General features: G+C 48.4%; 1 protein-coding gene across 1 annotated transcript in view; it reads left to right on the top strand.

Moving 5' to 3' along the window:
- Nucleotides 1-19,033, top strand: part of LOC115542382 (nephrocystin-4) — a 31,355-nt gene that overhangs the window by 10,467 nt on the left and 1,855 nt on the right. The window contains exons 3-5 of the mRNA XM_030354652.1: nt 8,540-8,712; nt 9,394-9,458; nt 16,410-16,560. Coding sequence (XP_030210512.1) covers nt 8,540-8,712; nt 9,394-9,458; nt 16,410-16,504 — 333 coding nt within the window. The 3' untranslated portion in view covers nt 16,505-16,560. The remainder of the gene's footprint in view (nt 1-8,539; nt 8,713-9,393; nt 9,459-16,409; nt 16,561-19,033) is intronic.

Raw genomic sequence — 19,033 nt, 5'->3', positions numbered from 1 at the left:
CGAGGGTTTGCACTGTAGCCATGGCTAGATACCCTACTTGCAGCACATCTGTGTCATGTTTTTTAACCCTTAACAATGCTTTGTGCCTTGTCCCTGACAAACAACTAATGTTTTTATTATCCGGCCCAAAAGTGTACAGTATAAGCCCCTTGCCTCAGTTGACCGGCTCTGGGTGTTTTGGTTGGGACATTTTTTGAGTGGTTCAAAAGCAAGTATTTGTTGCAATGAATCTTTTTAAGGACCAACAGTGAGGTTGGCTCTGTGTTGCCGCCAGGCCCTAAGCACTCTCTGTCCCGCAGTAAATAATAACAAGTCAAAGTTGTTTTCATTTTTTGCTGTCTGAAATCACCGGGTGCTCTGGTTTATTTTGAAACCAAGGTATTAATCAGGCACTTTGGAACATTGTTGGTTCATAAATCCACATTTCTCCGGAGAAACACTGTTCAAACACAGAGCAGGCTGACTGTCGTCTGCGTCAAACAGTCAAAACATTCTATTTGTCAAAAGGCAAATTTGTTTCTGTGGATCAGTGGCATATGACTTATTCCATGGGTTTGAAACATACGTTTGACCAATTACTGGTGGGAAGGCCCGAATGATGAATCTGCTTGTTCAAAGTCGCATAGTTTCTGTCGGCTTTTAGGGCGGCCGAGGCCTGGGAGCGTGAGACACACGTCTGGTATCGCTGCACCACACCTAAGGTGAGCGTCCTCAGCTTGTATGCAGACTGATCACTGAAGTCCATTACCGGATAGTTAGCGGAGCTTTCTTCAGCTCTCGGGATCTCATTCGGTGGGAATCACTTTTTAATTGGCGGCAATTGAAACCGAGGACAGGAGCTTGTCAAAACCGGTCCCGTCAGCGTTCTCTACACACAGACTAAGCCTTCTTCCTTTCTTTCTCTTTTTCTCACTGGGACTGACTTGTCAGGAGACTCGCACAGTGTTTTAAATCTATTGGCGTAACAAAAGCCATACAGCAGTCACCGGCGGAGCTGTAGCAGGTGTGCGTGTATATCTTAGCATAATTGCGCTCCGTTTCGTGGGTCACGTACGCCTTGTGAAAGGTTCTCGCTTGACGCTACGTTAAATAAGGCTCCTGCTGCTCCCGGCGGCTGGCCCTCAGCACGGCGTACCTAGACCGGTTTATACTACGCCTGATAAAGACTTGCTGATTAATCAAGGACTAATATGAGGGACGTGAGACTCCATATGGATATCTAATGTAAATCGAGACACCTAATTAAAATGGAACAATCGCTGGGATCCATCAGCTCCCCACCGCCTGTCTTGTAGATGCCTAACCCAGGGGAGGGGTCTCTGCATGCTGATGTTCAGCCTGCCCCAAACTAGGCGATTGAGCCATCGATTGTATGATTCATATTGTGTGGACGGGCGTGGTCTGAATAGCCAATGACAAAGAGATGTACACATCTCTAAATCTATAAACAGCCCTCATGGACCCTTTACAAGCCAGCTCGAGCACAATGCATCACAGTCTTAAGTGGTCCTGCCCTAGCTGCACTGGGAGTCAATGGCACCAACACTGCCAGGGTTAGGGGTCTGATCCCCGGAACGGATCCACTCATGGTATGGTTGTAAGATGCTTCATTGAGGTAAAGGTGTCCACCATTCATAAAAGCACAGCTTCTGTGAGAGTAATTGCTCCAAGTACAACGAGGGGTTTGGTATTGAACCAAAGGTCAGAGTAATGCGAATCCCCTGGATTTTGCAAGAGTGACAAAAAACAGGCAAGCATCTGTCGTGAAGGGACGTGCACGTAGTTTCCTGTGTATCGTTTCAGGCACCGCGCCTGCCGTGATTGTTTTTAAAACAAAAAACATGGCCGACAACATCTGGGTCATTCTGAGGAATTGCATAATGTATGTTGGATATTCAGAGGGTGTCCCCTTGTTAGTCAGCGCAAAGTTGACCTGCCGCAAACACGTCAGGTAGCCGAATATATGGTGGTATCGGTTTGAGGCTAATTTCGTTTTAAGAGTGCAAAGTTTTTTTTAGAAACCCACAAGGTAACATGTAGATTGAGACACAAGGAGCGTGTTAATCATAAGAACCGTGTTGAATCGTTGATCCTGCATTCGCTGTTCACCTGCCTGAGCTGCTTATGCTATGTATAAGGCCTAAGATGAGGGGTCTGGCTGACCCTCTGGTGTTGGGGTGGGTGTCGGAGGGAATCAAGGTGATGGGGGGGGGGGGGGGGTGTCGAAGGTGGACGGTGGTCTCGGTAAATGTGTTGGTGCCGGCTTTCGTGCTGCTGTTGGTGTTGTGCTGTTGGGCGTGCTGGATTTGAGCTGGCAGGTTCTGGAATCCCAGTGGAACACAAACATTCATAGGCACGCTTCGTTTCGCTCCTCACTTGTTTAATTTAACGGTCGACGACTTACAACATAAGTTCCAAATTAAGGATATGTTTTATTTTGTTTCTCAACAGCATTCATATTTTATGTGCCTCTGTGTTTCAAAAACATTTCCAAATCCCATTTGTGTTGTGTTGTCTTTTAATGCCGCATTTTCCAGGAGGCACTTATGTTTTTATTAATGAATAATTAAATAAAACATTGTTTGATCATGGCATAGCTGATGAATTAAGGTTATTTGTAAGGTTTAGTCTTTGAGCTATTCTCAACACAAACATTATACATGCATAAAACTTTGAAGAGTCAACCAACTATTGTAAAGCAGACAACCTACACTGCAAAACAAAATCCCTCCAAACGTTTTAATGCCATGGCGCTGCAGGAGGTCTTTGCAATAGGGGGATGACATTTTGAGAGAATGTAATATTTTTCATTTTACGACATCATTATCTTTTCCTGATGTCCTTTGATGCTGCTTGTAGCTTGTTCGGGGGTTGTTGTGGGACTTCTAAAGCCTTTTATTTGTTGGAGCTTCCTTTTGACTTAATGTTGGACCAATCAGCAGCCGCCCATGACCACCTGTTTGTGAAGCTCTGGTGGAAGTGACTAACATGTAGTTAATCAAACAGCCTATGATGCCGCTTTCACACCAAAAAGAACCGAGAGCCAGTTCCGGGCTGGTGCTAGGGCCAGTTCCAAACTGGTTCCAGCCTTACCCCAGTTAAGAACCGGTTGGTTTCACACCGGCCAGAGCCAGCCATGGAGCCGGCGTGAGCAACGTCATGACGTCACTGCAAACGTCTCCGCTAGTGAGCTTGGACGGAAGCATACGGCCGACATTTTTCTTTATTCTGGGTGGAAATAGTAACATAGTTACGCCATTAAATGCGTTTATGGAAACATTTTTAGCGAGAAATTTACATTTTACTTTCCTAATGTTTGCTCGGTGAATGTGAAGGATGTTTGGTTTGATAGTTATGACGAAGAGGGAACGCTCCGTTCACTTGCATGGACATGGACTCATCTGGCTGCGTTGGCGCGTTGACGCGTTGAACCACCACACAATGATCAAGCGTCAGGTTAGGCGCGCAGAAGAACCCTCGCGCCAGTTTCAAACACAACAACAACAATTTCGTCTTCGATTCAATCCGTGTATGGTTCGTTCTTTGAATATTCCGATTTAAAACAAAATCAGAAAAAACAAAAAAGAACCATACACGGATTCACGTCCATTGTTTACTTCGGTGTTTTAAAAAATGCCGGTCTTCGTTGGTCTTCCTGTTTATGAAGGTACGGATAACTCCGCCCCCTGCCCCCGGCGTAAAAGCGGTTCTAGTTCTAGCCCAGCTCTAAAGCGGGGCCAGAGTTGAACCGGTTTTTAGGGGCCGGAGCCGGTTCTTTGGCGGTGTGAAACCAAAGGCCTGGCCCTAGCTCCGAACTGGCCCGGAACCGGCCCCGATTTTGCGGCGGTGTGAAAGGGGCATGAGTGCCTCAAAAGCCTATAGCTGGTCCGAAGGCAATGGAGGTACCCATTCACGCAAAATCAGCGTTTTCATAACTGTTGTGTGTAAACCAACGGGTCACTGCGCAGATACAGTACATTGTACAATCTATGCCAAGAATTAACTACTCCTCACCTCATTCCATGTTGCATACGGTTTGCACATGTCGTCCCGTGACATCAGGTCACATGACATCAGGTCACATGACATCAGGTCGTATGGCATCAGATTCTAAATTGGAGCAGCTGTATAACGAAGGCCGTCTATCGTTCAACTCTTACCTCCAAGTCCAGGGAAAAAGGTCCCTCCCGAGTCTCCGTCCACCGCCGCCCGCCTCCCGCCTTTGGGTTCCAGTGTTTCTAGCCGTTAATGTGTCCCCTGTGCGCCGGCCTGTTCTCCTTCTCCGCGTTGTAGCTCGTTGTCTGTCAGCCGGTGGAGAGCCCCAGGCCCCCTCATCCCTCCTCCTCATCCCTCCTCCTCATCCCGCCGCCGGGCCGGGGGCCGCTGCTCCGAGCGGCCCGGTCCCCCGGGCTGATGATATTTTAATGTCATCCGCCCACCAACCCACCCATCATCCACCCCTCGACACCATCACTACCACCCATTTACTCTGCCCTCAATTGTCATGGTTACGAGGGAGGAGGAGGAGGAGGAGGAGGCCGACAAGCGAACAATTCTTGGCATTCCAACAGAAGACCTCATCATCATCATCATCATCATCGTGTTCATGATGTTTTTTGTTTTGTTGTCGCCGTGGCGTGGTGCGCCGGCAGATGCTGTGCCCGGTGGCGACGGGTGCTCAAGCTGTTTCGCCATCAACGTCCCCTGGCGACCCGTCGCCGCGCTGGGAGCCGTCGCACACACTCCCCCTGCTCCGTGTTTGTTCCGAAACATGTTCACAGTCGCAGAAAGCCGTTTCCCAGGTCGTTATGATGCGAGCGGAGGGAATTGAGGGATGTGCTGATTTGAGTAATTGCAGAGGCAGAGGCAGAGGCAGGGAGCGAGTGAGACGGAGGGAAAGAGTGGGAGATAAAGGGAGAGAGGGGGCCCGAGAGAGAGTACACTAGGCAGCCAAGTTAAACTATAGGAGGCTGCAAAGTAAAAGGAGAGATGCGTGGCAGATAGATGTAGTGGTGGATGTTAAGCATTCAATGTCTATAAACCTCTTCCTAATCCTCCGTCTTCATTTTACTCCTGTCTCAATTCCTCTTCCTTTTCGTTTCAAGGAGTAAGCCGATCGCTCAGTAGGTCCTAAGAGTAGTACCAATTGAGAGGGATATTTATGTACTGTATATATTTCATTTTTTTTTCCGAAGCGACGATGGAGAATGATGGAGAAGCGCTTGATTGGAGAAGAGTGTGACTCATCCGCTGAGTCAAGGAAGTGAAACAGACAAAGACCGGATTTTGTTTTCTCTCTCCCCCCCCCCAACAAATAAAACCAAATCATTTAGCAGAACAATGCGTTGCGCTGGATGGCAGCCGAGCGGCGAGACTGTGTCTTTGACAGACATGCAAAAGCATTGAGGTCCTAACAAGAGAGGTATTGGGTAAACATGATAGACAGATTCCTCCATTCTCTGCTAAAGCTCTGGACTGGTTCAAGACAAGTTCACTGCTATATGAGGGGCTTTGTTTGGGAGATAAAATGCAGGAGGTAAATACATTGTTTGGTTTGAGTCCATGTATTCTAAATGACGTGCATCTTTACTTGGAGAGAAGTTTGAGAAGGTATTGTCTCCCTAACTAATTCAATTTGTGTTGCCCTCAGTGGGTCCAAATTAGATTTTCGTCTCACGGATGCACATTCAGACGCTCGATAAATATTTAACTATCAGGCTCTGCCATTGTGCAGATGAAAGAAAGATCCGCAAGGCCAACTTTCTCCTCCAGGATACCATTCACTCTCTGAAACACGTTTAGTATCAACTTCCTTGTTGAACCACCTCAGCTCCGCCACCAGAGGCGCTGTTGCTCACCTCAAGCCATTGACCCCTTTCCCGAAGTCACAGGTTATGGAAGATAGAAAGTCCTCCTGCTGTCTAAAAGCTAAAAGAACCCAGGTCCAGGAAATAGTAGCATATGTGCTGAATAGGTATCTCCCAAAAAACTTGAATGAGGAACTAAGGATGTCTTTAGGTCCTTGTGGTAAACAACAACCATAAAGAAGCAGGTAAAGACTAAATTATTGTCCAAGCAATCCTTCACTGTCTAAATACCGCACTACTCTACTAATGCAATGATCTCATACCATAGAGATTATTAGTGCCACGCTGGAGATAAAGTATTTCCAGCATTTGTAAGAAGTGAACCACCTTCTTGCATTCTCCCATGAGGGTTTTGATTACTACACACTTTTTACTGCTCGCGCTACCACTCTAACACACGCACGCGCGCGCGCACACACACACACACACACACACACACACACACACACACACACACACACACACACACACACACACACACACACACACACACACACACACACACACACACAGACAGATAGGATTCCTGTGGACCAGAGGAGGAGGAGTTCATTGTGCCCTCCCTCAGAGAGACCCTCACCCAGGCTGTGCACAGGGCCATGCGGTATAAAAGACACGGCAATCCCTCCTCTTTAATTCCTGCTCTTTCACCTTGGATGGCTGAAAAAGGTTTGGCTCCGGGCCCTCTACAGAGGGTCAACGGAGAGCCTGCTACCTGGATAGTATGGGTACCCCTCTGCCCTCAACCGAATGGCGCTGCAGCCCGGTTCAACAGTGGGTGTGAGCCTCCCTCCGTCCAGGATTTACACAATGGACGGTGTGCCGGTGAAGCCAGAAGTGTAATCTATTACCCCTGGCGCCCCAATCAGGGACTGTGTCTGCTGCTGCGGATTGGCACGAGTTATCGCAGCCCAAAGGCCCGCTCCGGGACAGGTTTTCACCAAGGCTGAGGAGCGATGGACACTGACGACCTGTCGCCTGTCTGCCTGCAACACAGACACTCGTTCAACCGCACACGCGCACACACACGTATTCTCTCTCCGTTACCTACCTTCAGCCATTTCTGTTCAGCCGTGTTGCTATATCAAAAAAATATGCATGCAAAGCGATGGAAGCGCACGTCACCCACCCCCCCCCCCCCCGTGTTTCAGATGGATGGCTGTGTGAAGTGTACAGCTCCCGAGGCAGGAAGAGGGCCTTCCCCGCCACACACTGGGCTGGATCAAAAAGCATCCCCACGGTCTCCATACTGCGACGCTACTTTTAGGGGCTTTTATTTTGAAATTGAATCGTCCAACTTAAAGAGTAGCTAATCTCAGAGAAAAAAAAAACATCCAAATAAAATGATGTCACTGCCGTCAAATTGCATCACTTCTTAAAATCTGTCCAAGCGTTGTGGATCATTGTAGCATGAATCAACGCTGTGGGTTGGCTGTTTTTTTCTGGGGGGATTTGCATTGCATGCCTGAGCAGGAAAGGGAAGCCCAAGGCATCTGCTGGTGTTAGAACTACAGAGGGCTCCCTGAAGCTCTGGCTGTCTTCCCTGAGAGACATCCTCCCCCCCCCCCCACCCCTGCTTCCCGTGAAGACGCTCTGTTTCCAGGCGTTGTAGTGCGCTGAAGTGGACATAAAAGGACTTTAGGGGCAAAAACCGTTATTTATTCATGGGAAGACTGTGTTTGGAAAAAATGCTGCTTTCTCAGGCTATTTTTTTTTTTTTTTTCCCCAACAACGGAAACATGTTATAGTGAACTGTGGATTTGTTATTTGTTTTGTATAGTGGCATTGTATGCATTATCCAGTTTGCCGTCGATTCACTGCCACTTTGGTGTGGCCTGGCCAGGTGGGGATCGCTGTATGCGATTATTTGTCGAATGAAATGCATGTGTTGACTGAGTGGAATGTTTTGTACAAATCCGACAAATGCATGTGTTATGTACAAGAGCCCAACCGATCTACAAGTGGGCTGTTTTTGTCGGCCGATATCTTTTCTTCTTTTCTACAGATATTATATTTATACGCCGGTACGGAACTTTAGAAAAAGTGAACATTTATGAATGTAATTACCTCTTTATAAATCCTCAACTGTGGTTGCTTAACCTCAATGCTCTAACTGAGCACATCCATGTAAGCGCTCACTAACAGTTTTACATGATGTTCTGTGGGAAGGTTAGTAGCTCCTCCCCATACAGCTAATTGGTTCCTCTTGCTCATGATTTCAATGTGATGTTGATGCTGTGGCCAGAAGCATGGCTGGAGGGTGAGCAGTAAACACCAAGGATCTGCTCCACCCCCAGGAGAACACTATATGTAGATTGAAAAAAGGCCAATACATCTATATTTATAATATCGGCCGCTGTATGTCGATATCGGTCAATCTTTACAGCCTGATATCAGTATTGGCATTTACCCCTAAAATTCAGTTTCCGTTGGGCTCTTTGCGATTACAAATGCATTTGCGGTCAAGGATCCTTTTGGGGATTAGGGGATGCTTACAGAACTCAATTAATCAATTGTAACTGCCCCTATGTGCGGACAGGGGTTAGCTTGCTTGGTTGTCGACGATTCTTTTCAAACACCGCCCGTCTGGTTCTACACATCCCCCCCCACCACACCACCTTCACCTGGGGAGGAATCTAACGTCTTCTCCCCCTCCGTGTCCCCCTGCCCAGATCATGTACCTCCATACGTCTCTGCGCGTCCCCGCCATCGTGGCGGTGGTGGAGGTGGTGGCGCTGTCAGACAGGCCAGACGGCTCCCAGCAGGCCCTGGGGTGTGGCTTCTCCGTCCTGGAGATGTTTGCCGGCAGGGGAGAGGAGCATGCGGGCGCCGTCGGCGACAGACGGTGATTAGTCTCTCTGCTAATTACGCCGTCCAGGTGATAACGATCACATTAGGAGGCGGGCGGCAGCGCTCGTTCCGGACGCCGCTACACGTACCCTGCACGCACTGGAACGGGCCGGCTGTCATAAAAAGCATTGGGTTTTTAGTATAAAGTCCTCAAGGCTGGTGGAGCTCTGAGCTATGGAGTTTGGGAGAAGCAAAGGGGAAAGTAACCCAAGCGAAGCTACCGGGTTTATGTTGCCCTGCTCCCCGGTTTAATTTGATTGTATCACAGATGAATTATGTATGTAGCTGGTTTTCGTGTTGTTTGGGTGAATAAAGTTGCATGCAATTAGAACGGATGACTTCTACCATGGTTTTACACTGCTGTAAAACCATCCGTGTAAAACGCTACAAAGTCTACAGTGGGGAATTTTTTGTTGTTTATATGGTTATGTTTAAAATGCAACGATTATTTAATTTAAGTTTAAATATTTTTGTCATTATGTACTATCGACACTAGTAGATAAATGTAAACCTTTGAATCCCTCTTCATCAAACTATTTGCATACAAACAACTTTATGTTGAGCTCTCTCTCTCTCTCTCTCTCTCTCTCTCTCTCTTTCTCTCTCTCTCTCTCTCTCTCTCTCTCTCTCTCTCACACCTACTTTTATCTTCTTTATTTTTCTTGTTATTTTACAGACTAATTCTTCACCATGGGACGCCCAGAGAGCTTCTCCACCCCAAGTTCAAGGGTGCTGTTGAATGTAAGAATCTTTCTCCTCTGCCTACCTTTTATATAGGCAGCATGTTATGTAGCACTTGAACGCCGCTTAGCGATTGGCAAAGATTTTTGTCCCTGCCATCCCATTTGTCATTTCTTCCACAAATGTCTCCATCGCCTTTGTTGTTCCAAACCGATTGCTTCACTAATCACGAGTTACAGTTAGCATTTAATCTATTTTATTTTGATGTGTGTTTTGTTGCCTCCTACCAGTTGCTCACCAGGAGTGACTGATTAATAAATTAATGATTTAATTAATAGTACTTCTACGACTAACAGCCGCCGGTTATAGGCGTTTATAGGTGTCAGGGCATTGCGATCATGGCTTTTACGTCAGTGATTCTGCAGTCCCATCGGTGGCGTTGTAGAACTAAGTCTACTTGCGAACCTCCTCAGCTTAGCTTTCTTTGTCGGCTCCGTTGCCAGAGAGGACTCAGCGGGCCAATCGCCGTCTGTGTGGCCGTGGTTCCCCAGGCGGGCGAGAAAGAGAACCACCGTGTGCGTGCGTACTGCGTACCTATGGCGGCTGTCTGACGCAGGAGTACCAGTTAGCCTGAAGCCGTTTCAGCGTGTCACTGAGTTGTCCCCATGCAGACCCAGGAGGTGTCAGTAGTTGTTCGCTGATGGCTGTCACTGGGGGGGGGTGGTGGGTGATCTCCTCCAGTCTCCCTTACTTACCTGACATACTTGCTCAGACACTCATGTGGAGCGACGTGCCGCGGACCCAGACACGGGTCGATACGGTCGTGGGTAGGCGTACGACGGCGGCACCGCCCGTAGGTGGCTGGAAGGACGCGTCGAGGACGTCGAAACCCAAAACCTTTCCGTGTCTCTTAAAGCAGCACGGTGCGGTGCTCCATACAAAGCCGCGCAACCGAGACAAACTTAGTTGCTTAGCAACGGGTCCCGCTCCAACCAGACTGAATCGATTGTCAGAACTTGGAAATCACCGAGGTCCAGCTAAAACTTTATCGGTTTTTGCTACCTCCACTGTTCTCTGAAGGGCTATCGATGACGGGGAAGTGGTGTGCATTTAAATGGCAGGAAGGGGCGTGCTTCTGTTGCGGTGTGAATAACACAGGGGGGAGAGATCATGTCATATGAATATTAGAGGAGCTTCACGCAAATGGACTCTTTGGCCCTGTAAATAATTCACTGGGACCAGTGTTCTCCACTGTGAGGCCCGCTGGAGTGTTCTCGCCTGCCACACCGTCCTCTCTTCACGGCTGGATGTTATCCGTCCGTCCGTCCGTCCGTCCGTCTGTCTGTCTGTCTGTCTGTCTGTCTGTCTGTCTGTCTGTCTGTCTGTCTGTCTGTCTGTCTGTCTGTCTGTCTGTCTGTCGATGTCTCCTTTTGCTTCCTAGATTCTCTATATTTCCTCTCTCTCTCCATCCCTCTACCTTTCTCTCTCTCTATGTGCCTGTTCCCACTCATCTCGCTCGAACTCTCTTCCTCCATCTTTTGTCCCTCTCTGCTCTCTCTCTCTCAATTCGCCTCTCTTGTCCCTCTCTCTCTTTCCCTTTATCTACGTCTCTCTGTACCCGACAACAGAGCATGCGTGTTTCACGTCCGTGCAAAAACCATCCCAGCTTCACAACACTGATTGGCGGCACGTGTGCAGCCAATCAGTGTTGTGAAGGTGTTTGAGCGTGTTTCTAACTCATTTTGGGAGAAAAAAAACGGGAGACAATTGAGAGATACGATTTGAGGCAAGAGTTGCTTGCACTGGGAATGCACCGTGGTACCTTCCTGTTGCCATGGTTACAGATGCTCTGTTGAGCGCTGGCAGCCAACTAGAGAAAACAATAAAGCAGCAAAACCTTGACACCATTGGCATCTTGGCGCTGCTTTGCAAATCTGTTGCGGTGGGGTAGGAAATTAGATTTGAAGTACAATATGTAAAGCAAATAGAGGGCGGCAAGCTGCTAGGCACTTCAATACCAGCCTGAAAAGAGTGAAAGGGAGGCGGAAGCGGGGGAACAAGGTCAGCCAAGCGTTCAGTTCCTCACTGAAGAATGGTTGCCTTTGGTAAAAGGTTTATGTTAGACGTTGACCCTACTGCAGATATGTAGCTATACAACGGTATGTTTGGAAATGGTCAGGTTTAGTTGTATGTTATGAGTGGGTAGGTATTGTTCTAAAGTTGGAGATGTTATATGAAGGTATTGTGTAGTACGGATCAGGGTTGTAAACGGATCCACATTTCTAATCCACTCTAATTCACTTAGACTTTGTCTGGTTTGTTTTCTTGTGGCGGTACGCCTCCAGCACCTCTCCTAAACCCTCCCTGCCGGCTTTGAGTAATGAACTGACAGAGTGGCTTGGTGCTCTGTGATTGGCTGAGGCAGTTGTTGGCCCAGTGACGTCACAGAAAAAGTTGGTCTGATTGGGCAAACTTCAGGATGTACAGAGGTAGATGTCTGGAGCATCAAAAATAAAAATAATATAATAAGAATGGAGATTCATCGTGGACATCTATGTGATTTTGAGGAAATGGAGGTATCAGATAATACATTTTGATTGACGAAATGGTGGCAACAGCTAATTCAGTTTGATTACTTGAATGAAAGATTAGGAGCAAAGCAACCTTTCAATCAATACAGACCCCCCCCCCCCACACACCAAAATATTCTCTCCCAAACCTGAACCAAAGCCAAGTTGTTAAAAAGTCGAAATGTTACAAAATCATTATTGAAAGGGTCTAACCTCGGTGGAAAACCAAGTCAACTGAATTGTTAGTGTTTTTCTAGATATGAGTTAGGAGTCTTCCCGTGCTGACTTTTATCAAACCATTTTTCTGCAACCTCAGCAGCCATTTAAAGAACTTTAAGGCCAGGTTCCATATTGCATCTGCGTCCCCGATGGCTTTATCTATTCTTCCGAATAAAGTTTTAGGTTAGAAATCCAAGCATTGGTCGTGATCATTTCTCGCGTACCAAGTTGTGTTTGGGGAATTACTTATTATGCAAAAGCTGTATTCCTTCTGTATCTTTTTTCCGTCTTTCGGATACTACTTTGGTTGCTGCTGTTGCAAATATTATTATTCACACTCCATTGTTATCAGCGGAAAAACTGGTGGAAGGCAGATATTCTTTCAGCGAAGCCTAAAAGATAACTTGGATGCACTAGCAGCCTACTCTCTTCAGCTGTGGTAAGCCAAGGCCAAAGATACTTGTGTGTGTGTGTGCGTGTGCGTGCGTGCGTGCGTGCGCTAGAATTCGATGCACTTGGCTGTTTAGCAGTGAGAAAGGGCCAGTCATACCACAAGGTCCCATTGCCGTTAACAATAGGTCTTGCAGTTTGAGGACAGGCAATTGCAGCACAGCGTCCTCGGGAATAAGGAGGTCGCTGTATTGTCTGGCCCCCTTTTCTCGGGGAAAATTACAGTGTTCTGCACCCCCCCCCCCCCCCCCTCACTGAGAGATTCGTTCACTGCGTGAGAAGCAAAATGACTCGATCTCCACCATGCTGAGTACCTTTTCATCCCACGCTCTCGTTCGGCGGCCTACACTTCTGCGCCCTCATGTGCCTGGTCTTTCTCTAGTTATCTTTTTCACAAATAAATAATGCTTCTTTGTTTATGTTTGAAAGGAACACAACAACAGCCACCCAAGGACGGTTGTGATTGGGTGCCTGAGCAGGGAACGGAACGAGGCCAGGCATGGCAGAACTCCCCGCAATGATTGCGACTCAAAAGGCTGATTTACCGCATGGGTTTGAATGGACGGGGGAGGGTCGGTATAGCGGGCATCATAGTACTGAGTGCTGAATACTTGTTATGTAGTACATTTTACCAGCGGTTTACAACGTGCAAGCGTGAGTGACCCTAACAGTGCTCACACTTGACCTGACACAAATTTGCACCTTCCCAGAGCAAAATGTATGCTCATTGAAACATAAACAATGCAGCGCACACATCTACTTCTTTGTTGATGCCGGTGATTACATTTATAGCAGAAGGAGAAGTCAGGAGACACTTGAGGACGCTGAGAAGTGAGAGGCGTGGACTTCTCTAGCTCATCATGGTTTATTGGTTGAGTAAACTACGAGAGGGGTCTAATGAAAGGCTGAGGGTCCCGGACTGTGAGAGCAGGGCCAGGGGAGGAATCTGCAGGGCTTCTCCCTGGGTGACGGGAGGACAGGCAGATGGTCCGGCATTCCCAAGCTACATTGTCTTGGAATTGTGAGCGCAGAGCCTCGAAAACATACCAGCTCGCTGTCACAGCACACACACTTAAAGTGTGACTGTGTGTGACTCTCTCTGTCTGTCTCTTTGTGTGTGTGTGTGTGTGTGTGTGTGTGTGTGTGTGTGTGTGTGTGTGTGTAAGAGATCAACAGCGGGTCATGGATATGTAAAGGCTGTGTCTACAACCCTGTTTCACAAAGTTCTTCCACTCTTTACCCATTCACTGTAAGCCGCCCAAATGTGGAAATCACAGCTGCTCTACCGTGTATTCCCATTCTGCATACAATATTCTTCCACCCCGAGTCCCTGTTCATAAATGCACGCCCTCGCCCAGACCTTCTTTTAGCATCGTTGCCCTCAGCCCTGGCCTCACATCTCCTGCCAAGCCGCCTGGCTCGCCTTGACACCTTGATACCTAGCCTGGCTGACTCCCAGCCTATCATGCCTATAGCTGTGCTGAAAAAAAAAAACCTGGGTAGGGTAGGTGTCCAAATGTGCGTGCAGAAGCATCTCCCACCCAAACCTGCTGCATAATGAAAAACAAGAAATAAAAGATGCAAAGGGATTCGCACCTGGGCACCATCTGTGTCAAACTACTAGCATGAATTTTTCATTCTCTGTTCCTCTCTTAGCCCCCTTCCAACTATACCGTCTCTCGCTCTCTCTCTCTCTCTCTCTCTCGTTCTCTCTCTCTCTCTCTCTCTCTCTCGCTCACTCTCTCTTTGTTTCTTTCTTTCCCCCCTTCCAACTACACCTTCTCTCTCGCTCTCTCTTTCCCCCCCCTCCCATGTCATCGTCTCTCGCTTTACTTCCCCTCTGTTTCCTCGATGAGGAGAAACTGTAAAAAAAAACGGGTCAGAAGCTGTGCCAGAATCCCAGCATCCATGTAAACATGGATTCTTTCCGCAGTCTTGAGTGGCCCAATTGGAGCGTATTCAGATGGGTGCCTTTGTTGAGGGGGTTGCAGTAAATAAAGACATTCAAACTTTTCTGCCAGACTCTTTGCTCCTTTTTTTGCCTCAGAGAACCCCAACCCTGATCTTTTATTGAATTAGAGTTGAGTCAAGAGGCATGGTAAATATAGCTGTTTTGGTTCTACTCCCACTGTTGCTACCCATTTGCTCCCAGAGTCATTCGCCCACGTCTTTGCTTTAATGTATTCGGGGTTAAAATGGGTGATGAGCATTTCTCCTGCTAAAATATTTGAATTGCTGTTGTTACGTAATGGAATTGACCTTTTCACAACCCCCCAATCATCTGCATTAGACAGGCTTTTGGAATCTGGTTTCAGTACTGTATGACTGGACCGCAGGCGGACTTGGAACTAACAGTGCTGCACAGGAAGAAAGTGATGCGGTGTACCGTATAGGAAGTGACTACGTACAGTAGCAGTTCTGGTACCAGCGTGTCACGTTTCAGAAATGTCCATTGTGTCATTCCTTATTAAATGCTTTTATCAATTCTATAGCAATTGCCCACGTGTTTCTGTGTGGTGGAGTTGAAAGCTGATTCATTGGTCGGTGTGCTGACAATGATGCATGGCGATGGTGCCCCATGCTGCCACGCAGGAGGTCTCTCCCCGAGCGTGTGTGATGATGGCTGGTTCCACCCGTGCACATAGATTACTCAATGCACAACAGGTGTGCAGCCTCACCCAGCCCCAGAGTCCAATCAGACTCGGTCAGGTGAGGCTATCATCCACACACACTCCACAGTGTGCTTCAGTTGTTCCACATGAACTTCCCGTCATCTTAGTCTAACTCATACACATTTAGCATTTGGGAAGGGTCCTTGGCTGAGACATTGCTATCGCTCTAAAGACTCTTCTCAGATTTAGATTTTTTTACAATCCAAAGTTTGTTGGATTGTCACCGGGCAGCGGTGTTCAGAATCACTTGACCTCTGACCTCCATGTCTCTCAACGCAGCACCAAATAGATGCTCTTCAACCTTACCCCCCTCACCGTGCGCCCATCAGCCTGCGGCCCTTTTCTCTGTCCTGCTGTGGAAGCAGCCCACGGTACGGGGCTGCGGAGCTGTCGGTAATGACTGTCGGCCATTCCCCTGCAGAAGGTGTAATTACGTAAGCCGTCTCCGTGAATGATGGCGGGGAGGGGGGGGGGGGGGGGGAGAGCGAGCACCAGCACGAGCCCAGCGCTCGACTGCCGAACGGCACCCCCTCGTCTCCCGAGGTTGACTGAGGAGAACCCGCCCCTGACGACTCGCGGGTCGGATGGCCCCGTCTGAGAGATGGAGGCGTCTACCCCCCCCCCCCCCCCCGCACGTGCACCTGGCGACGGCGACGCAGACGGAGCACTTTTTTGCGAGCTCAGTGGTTATCATTTAAGATCTCTCCCGGGGGAAAAACTTGACGGCTCGCCGTAATGGAACGTCGCACAACGCGCGCGGGGCCAAATGGAATGCTGGAAAAATGGAAGTGTCTGTGTGTTGTCGTGTGTCAGGTTGTTGGCTAACGTGCTCCCTTTGGTTGACGTATCGCCCCGCGGCGGCGAGATGGCTGACAATTATTTCGCTAATGTGTCTCGTAGCTTGAGTTAGCGCTTTCCGTTCCCCCCCCCCCCCCTCCCCGCCCGCCCCGCTGCCTCTCCTCCCCTCCTCCCTGATGTTGCCATCATCTCGAGTAGCAAAACAAAAAGGGTTCCAGTTAATTCAAAGTGGAATTCAATTGAGATACAAAAAGGAATGATGATTGTGCCTTGGTCGTTTGTTTTTCCTTGTTGTTTCCCAGATGGCGGTCTCCTGAAGGCTATAGATGGCGCCCATGTAGAGTGTGTGGTGAAGGGGCCACCCAGCGCTGGGCTCCATGGTGCACCTGCTCCCTGAGAACAGGCTGGTGTCCGGGCTGGACAACATCCCAGGCCTGGCGCCTTCACCAACAGGTAAGCACCAATAGGACCACCCTGGGGCCTACGTCAACAGGTAAGCACCAATAGGACCACCCTGGGGCCTTCACAAACAGGTAAGCACCAATAGGACCACCTGGGGCCTTCACCAACAGGTAAGCACCAATAGGACCACCCTGGGGCCTACGTCAACAGGTAAGCACCAATAGGACCACCCTGGGCCTACGTCAACAGGTAAGCACCAATAGGACCACCCTGGGGCCTACGTCAACAGGTAAGCACCAATAGGACCACCCTGGGGCCTACGTCAACAGGTAAGCACCAATAGGACCACCCTGGGGCCTTCACCAACAGGTAAGCACCAATAGGACCACCCTGGGGCCTTCACCAACAGGTAAGCACCAATAGGGACCACCCTGGGGGCCTACGTCAACAGTTGACCACCAACAAGTTCCTCTAAGACACCACAACATGAGGGCCCCTTAGCCATTTAGCATGGTCAGGTAGAATCAATAAAACTCAATTTTAAAGTCTGTGTTGTAATAAAGTGTAATAAATTACGCCTAACAAGCCGTGCCTCAATGAAAATATACAACGGTGAATGGCTGTTTTATAGCTGTTCACTATTTTACTTTTTAGTTGTAAAATTCATATGCCGTTCATTCGGACACAAGTGACACTTATTTACACTGCGTGTGCCAGGAAACGATGGGAAGTCAGTACATCTATCAAATGCAAATCGGTGGCTCAGAAAAGGGTACCGCACATCTTCTCCAGCACAGTGAAATGGGAGCCTTTTTACCCTTATTCCGTCTTCCCTTCTGCATGATAACAGTTATCACGGCGAGCAATTGCCTCATGAACCTGCTAAGAAAACTGCCCACTGTTGTCCTGTGATTGCCCTTGTCAAGCGTTGGGAAGGAGTGTGAAATGTGAATAAGTGGAATCTGGGTGACGCTCCTATTTTTTTTTGAAGTCGCTCAGTGGTTCTTCCCTCGGAGGACAGTGTGTGATAAGCGTTGAGTCCCGTTGCGACGCCGGTGGGTACGAGGAGTGTTGGCCGACGTGATGGTCGTGATTGCGATTGACGGCAGGCCGCTGTTAGGGAAGATGCTCTCTACAGGGTTGAGCTTGTTCATAAATAATTTGAGTCCGTGTTTACAATGTGATAAAAAATTCTCAGTTTTCCTCGCCTTGGCGGGTCTGAGTGGTGGTTACAATGATGTTTTCATTAGCTCATCCATAAATGTTCACACTTTTTATGTAATGGAATAATAATTAATCGTGGCCTATCTATCATCCCCGTCATGTGATCTGATTGAGTATGAATCCATAGAGAATATATTAACATAATGATGTAATTAAATGGTATCCAGGAGCTGTAGCTATGTGTCGTTCAGACTAAACAGACTCCAGAGCAAATGTCTTTTACATGTTTAATTATGACTTATTAGTTGATTTAATTAGGCCTAGGTCGGCCTGGCTCCTTCATCCTCAAGGTATTCAATGTTTGCCCTCGTGGCAGGGGGGTAAGAAGACTTTGTGAGGCTTAAGGATATGTTGAGTAGAGAAGTTCCCTTGGTCTGTTTGAAATTGATTATAGCCAGACCATTCAGTCGGTTATTTTTAGAGTTTTTTCGAAAGGATGAAAGGCCGGGTAACTGTTGAAGACTACCAGTATTTAAAACCAAACCAGAAGGCTCCTCCTCTATCCACTCATGTAGTCTCTTAAGTTCATGCAGTATTGTGATGAATAGCTAAATGCTCTCTTTTTGGAGGTCCTGCAAGGATTTTATTTGAACACACACACACCACACACACACACAGCACACACCACACACACACACACACCACACACACACACACACACCACACACACACACACACACACACACACACACAACACACGTGGGTAAGCGAAGGGATAAGGCCTATCGGAGCCTTCCAAGTCTTGCCCTGCTTAAGAGTTTTGGGTAGGGGCGTTTAGGTGAGCGGGTTCGGAGGGGCTTTTAAAAGGGTGGGAACGGCGGCTGGGCGGGAGGGGGGGGGGGGGGGTGTCAGTAATGAAGTCTGAGACTGCCAGCACCATAATCATGGAGAGTCAGCCTGGGTAGGTGGTGCGGCGGCAGCGTGGCCTAATCCCTCTTCATGTTCCGGAGCTGTGAGCAGGCCCACACACACACACACACACACACACACACACACACACACACACACAGCACACACACACACACACACACACACACACACACACACACACACACACACACACACACACCACACACACACACACACACACACACACACACACATCCACACACACACACACACACACACACACACACACACACACACACCATCCCGACGCACCCTCCACCCCCTTCTGCCCTTGCCCGCGTGCCATTTTAAAAAGGCCCATGGTACAGCCCCCCCCCCCCCCCCCCTCCACCTGCCCCCCAGGCTTGATATTCACACCACATCATCCGGGGGGCTGGGCCCCGGAGCCTGG

This window comes from Gadus morhua, chromosome 1 (genome assembly GCF_902167405.1).
Source record: "Gadus morhua chromosome 1, gadMor3.0, whole genome shotgun sequence".
In the NCBI taxonomy this organism is placed as follows: domain Eukaryota; kingdom Metazoa; phylum Chordata; class Actinopteri; order Gadiformes; family Gadidae; genus Gadus; species Gadus morhua.
This window is presented reverse-complemented; position numbering and strand designations above follow the sequence as displayed.